This window comes from Felis catus, chromosome E1 (assembly GCF_018350175.1).
Source record: "Felis catus isolate Fca126 chromosome E1, F.catus_Fca126_mat1.0, whole genome shotgun sequence".
Lineage (NCBI taxonomy): Eukaryota > Metazoa > Chordata > Mammalia > Carnivora > Felidae > Felis > Felis catus.
Window position 1 is genome coordinate 27,656,339 of NC_058381.1, and position 6,000 is coordinate 27,662,338.

Consider the following 6,000-nt stretch of genomic DNA (forward strand, 5'->3'; position numbering starts at 1 on the left):
TTTAATTTTTCTAAATCTGAATACAATTTAAGATATATATTATATATATCTTAACAATTTAAGATATTTATTATATATATCTTAAGATATATATCTTACATATATATATCTTAAATTGTATTCCAGATTTAGAAAAATTAAATATAAAAAATATCATTATAGAAAAATTATTGGTTACTGGTTGGCTCAGTCGGTTGAGCATCCAACTTCGGCTCAAGTCATGATCTCGAGGTCCGTGAGCTCAAGCCCCGAGAAGGACTCTATGCTGACAGCCTTGAGCCTGCTTCAGATTCAGTGTCTCCCTCTCTCTCTGCCCCTCCCCCATTCATTCTCTCTCTCTCTCTCTCTCTCTCTCTCTCTCTCTCTCAGAAATAAACATTAAAAATGTTTAAATAAAAAAAGGAAAATTATTGAAATTATGACGAGATACACAACAAAAACCACTTATAATTAAAGAGAGCATACATGTGGTAGTTAGTTGGCAAATGCTGCCTATCAATATACAATTTGAATATCAATACAGATTTGAATATCTTATGCTTTTGTGCTATTGATGTGTTTAATTTTTCTTATACCTGTAAATACATATTTCACTAGTTTTTTTTTGTACACTAGTTTTGTATCCTTGAGATACAGAAACAGTTCTGCAGTGTTCCAGGGAACCCCTATTGAGAAATGCTCTTAGTATATGCCATCTCTAGTCCTTACAAGCTCTTTATGCTCTTATGTAAGTCATATATACTGTTTCCAAGGTGAACTGTAAATGTTGAATGAACAAATGAATTTAGAAATGGAGAAGGAACTTACTTTGTTGTTTGATTTACTGAATAATTTCATTTTTTAAAATGTTTATTTATTTTTGATAGACAGAGAGATACAGTGTGATGGGGGGGGGGGGTGGTACGGGGAGAGAGAGAAGGAGACACGGAATCCAAGCTGTCAGCACAGAGCCCAACGCAGGGCTCAAACTCATGAACCATGATATCATAACCTGAACCGAAGTTGGAGGCTTTAACAGACTGAGCCACCTAAGTGCCCCCTGAAGTGAGACTGTTAACCAACTAAGCCACCCAGGCACGACCAGAATGCTATTTCCAACGACACTTTTGAGACTCAAATCCATGCTTCAATTTCTTCCTTGAACAACCAATTACAGTTTAGGACCCAGCAGCAGCCAGTGCCCAAGGGCAAACTAATCACTTGCCAAATCATTCTGTGGCAGGATACCCAGATAGTGACAGTACTCTGCCTCAAGATCAAGGGTAAAAGATTAGGAAGGTGGAGATTTGATGGGTTGGTCATTTTTTTTTTTTAATTATCTGGCCATTGAACCATAATAAATAGACTTTTTAAAACGGGCTGTTGCTTAATTCAGTTGACTCACAGAGACAGATTAAGGAGTATTAAAGCAAGTTATCTCCCTACTTTCCTACAATCGTATCTCTATCCAACTCAGTTGGCATCTGAAATAAATATAAATACATTATGATTCAGAAAACATGTATTTAAAGGATATACTTCAAAATGTTAACAGAGATTGTGTTTTGATAGTAAAGTCTGAGGAATTATTTTTTCTTTTTTCATTTCTAAATTTTCCAAATTTTCTACAATGAACGAGTTACTTATGCAATTGCAAAGAACATTAATAAAATTCATATTTTTATGGAGAAATTAAGAAAATGAACTTTGAGAGTATTTCTTGCTCTCCATTTAATCCGAAGGGTGTATCTTTGATCTTATTGGTTTTTCATCAATACATTGTAGTTATAAAAGGTGTTCTTTGTTCAAAAATTTAGTAAACACATGGGAGGGATCTAGCATGTAGTAGATAATTAGCAAACAATAAGCTATTATTTTGATTGTGTTAAAATCTGTACTAGAAGTGAGAGACAGAAGCACTAATAAAATCTGAAACCTGCCCTTGAAGAACTCAGTCTAGAAAAGAAACCAGATGTATTAACATATCTTATTACAATATAATGTAATACAATGTATGCTTTAAAGAGGCAAGAATAAAATAAGCCTATAGCATTTAATTTTTGAAACCTTAATTTCCTCTTTCAAGGACAATCAATCTTAGTAAAAGGCAGTATGTTCACTAAAACTTTGAAAACATAAGTATAGGGTGAGTTTATTCCTTCCCAATCAACTCAGTTACTGCAAAATACATATGTGGATCTCTCGTATCCGTATTGGTATTTCTAAACAATTTCACAGTTTTCAAAGTGCATTTTATTTATTTTTAATTTTTTTTAAGTTTATTTATTTACTTTTGAGAGAGAGACAGAGACAGAGACAGAATGAGCGCACAGGGCCAGGGGCGGGTTAGAGAGACAGGGGGAGAGGGGATCCCAAGCAGGCTCTGCATCATCAGCACAGTGTCTGATGCAGAACTCGAACTCACCAACCATGAGATCATGACCTGAGCCGAAATCAAGAGCTGGCAGCTTAACCAACTGAGCCACCCAGGTGCCCCAAGTACATTTTATATACCTAATCCTCATAACAACCTAAAGACAAGCAAAGCAAACACTCCCCATTTGTAAATAAGGAAACTAAGTCTTCTTCCCAAAGCTAACTAGTGGTATAAATTCAGAATCTGACCCAGGTGATAATGCTTTTACAGCAAACAACATAGAACACATTAAGGGTTTCAAGGTATGGCAATCACGGTGTATATACTATGTACACATATTTTGATCAATGTTTTTATTTAACTTTGAGAGAGAGAACGAGTGGGGAGGGACAGGGAGAGAGGGACAGGGAAGGAGGGATGGAGGGAGGGAGGGAGGGAGGGAGAGAGAGAGAGAGAGAGAGAGAGAGAGAGAGAGAATCCCAAGCAGGCTCCAAACCGTAAGTGCAGAGCCCGATGCGGGGCTGGAACTAACTAACGATGAGATTATGACCTGAGCTGAAACCAATAGTTGGATGCTTAACTGACTGAGCCACCCAGGTGCCCCTTGATCAATGTTTCAATCTTGGAATGGTCATACATCTAGTTTACATGAAATATCAGGTATTTGAAGTTAGGGTAAGAGAGAATTAGCCCAAATGTTAGTAATACACACAACGAGACTAGTGATAGCTATTAGCAGTGTCCAAGACAAAATTTCAGAGTAAGCAAGGAGAGGACTCCTTCCTCGTCTATTATTTTCCAGAAATTTAGTATCTTGAGTTACAAAGTATTTTTTAGTAAATATCTCCTCTATTCACTCTAGATTCAATTGTATTACTTGGTGCACATACTCAACAAAAGCACTAACAACACAGGAACTTACCACATTGCGTTAGGACCGTCATAGAAGCAAACAGATTAAAGTCTGCAGATATTTAACAAGATTCTCATGACAGTTTCAGCTATATGTCTTTGAATATACAAATACTGATGCCATATTTACAAATAATGAATGGAAAATTCTATATAAAGGGTGAAATTTAAACAACTGAAATGACTTAATATCTAGAGAAAAATATTTTTAAAGTATTTCCAACAGTAAATGAGCATTGGAAATCCAGCTTATCCTGGTTTTGATACTGGTTTTGCTCATCTAGCACATTTTAACCTCAATAGAGTACTGATTTTTTTCACCTGTAGAATGTCACAAAAATTCAAAGATTAACATGTATTTATTCTAAAATAAAATTTAGACCACCCATAATGACAGTTTAGATAGCTTTTTAGAGGATCTAGTTTTGTTTTTGGTTTGGGTTTTTAGTAAGCACAGCTTCCTTTTTTTTTTTTTTTAAATCAGTAAACACGGTGTACCTGGCTGGCTCAGTCAGAAGAGGGTGCAACTCTTGATCTTGCTGTCATGAGTTCAGGTCCCACACTGGGTGTAGAAATTACATACATACATACATACATACATACACAAACTTAAAAGAGAACAAGCAACTATTTTAAAAAATTATATCAGTAACCACAACTGTAGTATGTGTACTGCCTATCTCCAAAATAAAAGGACTACTACCATTGAAAATTGCTTCTACGGCAACAGTTTAAACACTAAAAGCTGGTTTGGGGTTTTAATGAGGTGAAGGTACATTAGTGGTCATGTCATCCTATAGTTTAACTATGTATCTAATTAAAACACAGATAAACCAAATAAGCAATAACATGGCATTTTGCTGGTGAGCGCTTAAAACCTCTGATGCTTTTCATGAGTAAGGAGACTAGCATAACTATTGGAGTCATTCTTTAGAACTGTTTTTAACATAAAATTGTACAGATTATACAGAAGAATGGTAATGTATTTCTGTGATATTTAAAACTGTATTCCTGGCCAATTCTTGTTAAAAAAGGTGTTATGATACTACATCAAGTTTTAGACTGTAAACTCCTAGAATTTACCATTTCAAGTTATTAGCCTGTAAATTCCAAGCAGTTTTAACCTAGTTTAACATTCAGCTCTTAACAGTTAAAATTAATTGACTTAATCCAATTTCACAACATTTTACACATCATGCTTGAAATGAAATAAAGACACATTATTCTACAATAACGAAGAAGCAAAGATTTGGCCTGCTGTTTGGTAAACTACAGGGTGGACTATCTAGGCTCCTTTGTAAGATACTTTTCCAAGAAACAACTTCTTTTTCTTTAAACAAATACAGTCCTATCATAAACGACATCATCTTTTCGTCTTTAGGAAATCCAGGTGTCATTGCTGAGGTGCAGGGTGGGGCTAAAAAAAAAACAAAAAAAAAAAACCAAAAAAACCCAAAACTGGTGGAAGCCTTGCAGCCTTGGGACCCAGGATGCTCCAGTTTCTGTCCCAGTCCAGCCCAAGCTCGAATTGTGACCTTGGGAAGCGTCCCCAGGTCAGTGACTCGGTTTCCCTCTTTTCTTAATTATCAGTGCTCTGAGACGGGGGTAGGGGTGGGACCAGCCCCAAGGACTGCAGACAACTGGCTGCAGCACGGTCCAGGTTCACGCAGTTCCTCAAACCTTGAAGCATGTCGCCCCGGATCTCCCTACAAGCTCAGCCACTGGTTCCGCTCAGAGCAGTCCATTCAGGTGCCCCAGCTGGGTACCCCTGGCTCTGCCCGGCGCTCCCCCCACCCTCCTGGTGCCTCGCTGATAGGAAGGGACCTTGCGATCATCCTTCCATCTGCCGAGAAACGCTCCATCTGCCCTTAATTCTCACCCTAGTCCTTCCTCCTTCACAGAATCCCTGACACCGCTGCACTCGAGAGATCCCCCACCTTGGTCTAAAGACCCCTTATCTTTCCTCAGAAGACCTCCCCGTCACATCGCCTTCACCTCCAGAAAACCCTCTTTCACACACCCCATTCTTCCTCAAACTCTCACGTATTTCCACCCGCCTGCCTTTTGCGGAGCTCCAAAGGACCCTAAGCTCTAGTGGGGAAAAGAGCCTCCCCCACCTCCGCCATCGGGATCTGGGGACCCCTCTCACCTCCACGGTGAGAGATGTGTTTACTGAGGAATCGCTGCTTCTTTCTCGGGTGCAGCAAGGTCGGGTATTTGAGCAACAAGAATGAGGTCACCAAGTACCCTCCTAGGGTGGAGAGAAGGTAAAAAGCCGCGGTGGACGACATTTCAGCCACCGTGTGGGAAGTCTCCCACCTCCGGGCCCTCTGAACTCCGCTGCGGCGGTCGCAACGGCTGCGGCGGCGGCGGCAGCTGCTCGAGGTCTGCTCGCCCCCAGCCGGTGCCAGCGGTGCAGCGCACTTGGAGGCGCCAGCCCTCCACGCAGGCGCAGCCGGACCCCAGCGCCTGAGCAACAAAGGGGCTGCGGTACGCAGGCGCGCTCCGGCTGCTCGGTAGGAGCCTGCAGAGTCCGGTAGTGAGTATTTGTCTCCTAGCTCTGTGGTAGACCCAGAGCACTTCAGAAAAGCTCCAAACTGAGGCGAAAGCTTGGAAACCTGCCAGTGTCTTTGCCATCACTCATGCCGAAAAGGCTAGTCAAAGATAGCCTTCAGGAAGGCCGGACATAATTAGAAAATACGCATCAAAAAAGGAAAGTTTCCAGGACACAT

At 40.1% G+C, this 6,000-nt stretch overlaps 1 protein-coding gene across 3 annotated transcripts in view; it reads right to left on the reverse strand.

Moving 5' to 3' along the window:
• The window catches only part of GDPD1 (glycerophosphodiester phosphodiesterase domain containing 1), a 50,426-nt gene extending 44,747 nt beyond the window's left edge, over positions 1-5,679 (reverse strand). Inside the window, exon 1 of one of the 3 annotated variants that reach the window (XM_011289103.4) lies at positions 5,418-5,678. In XM_011289103.4, coding sequence (XP_011287405.1) covers positions 5,418-5,559 — 142 coding nt within the window. In that variant the 5' untranslated portion in view covers positions 5,560-5,678. Of the gene's footprint in view, positions 1-3,766; positions 3,789-5,417 lie in introns of those variants that run through there. The other 2 variants (XM_045044635.1, XR_002738046.2) reach the window with 2 other exon arrangements.
• Positions 5,680-6,000: the final 321 nt, after the last annotated feature.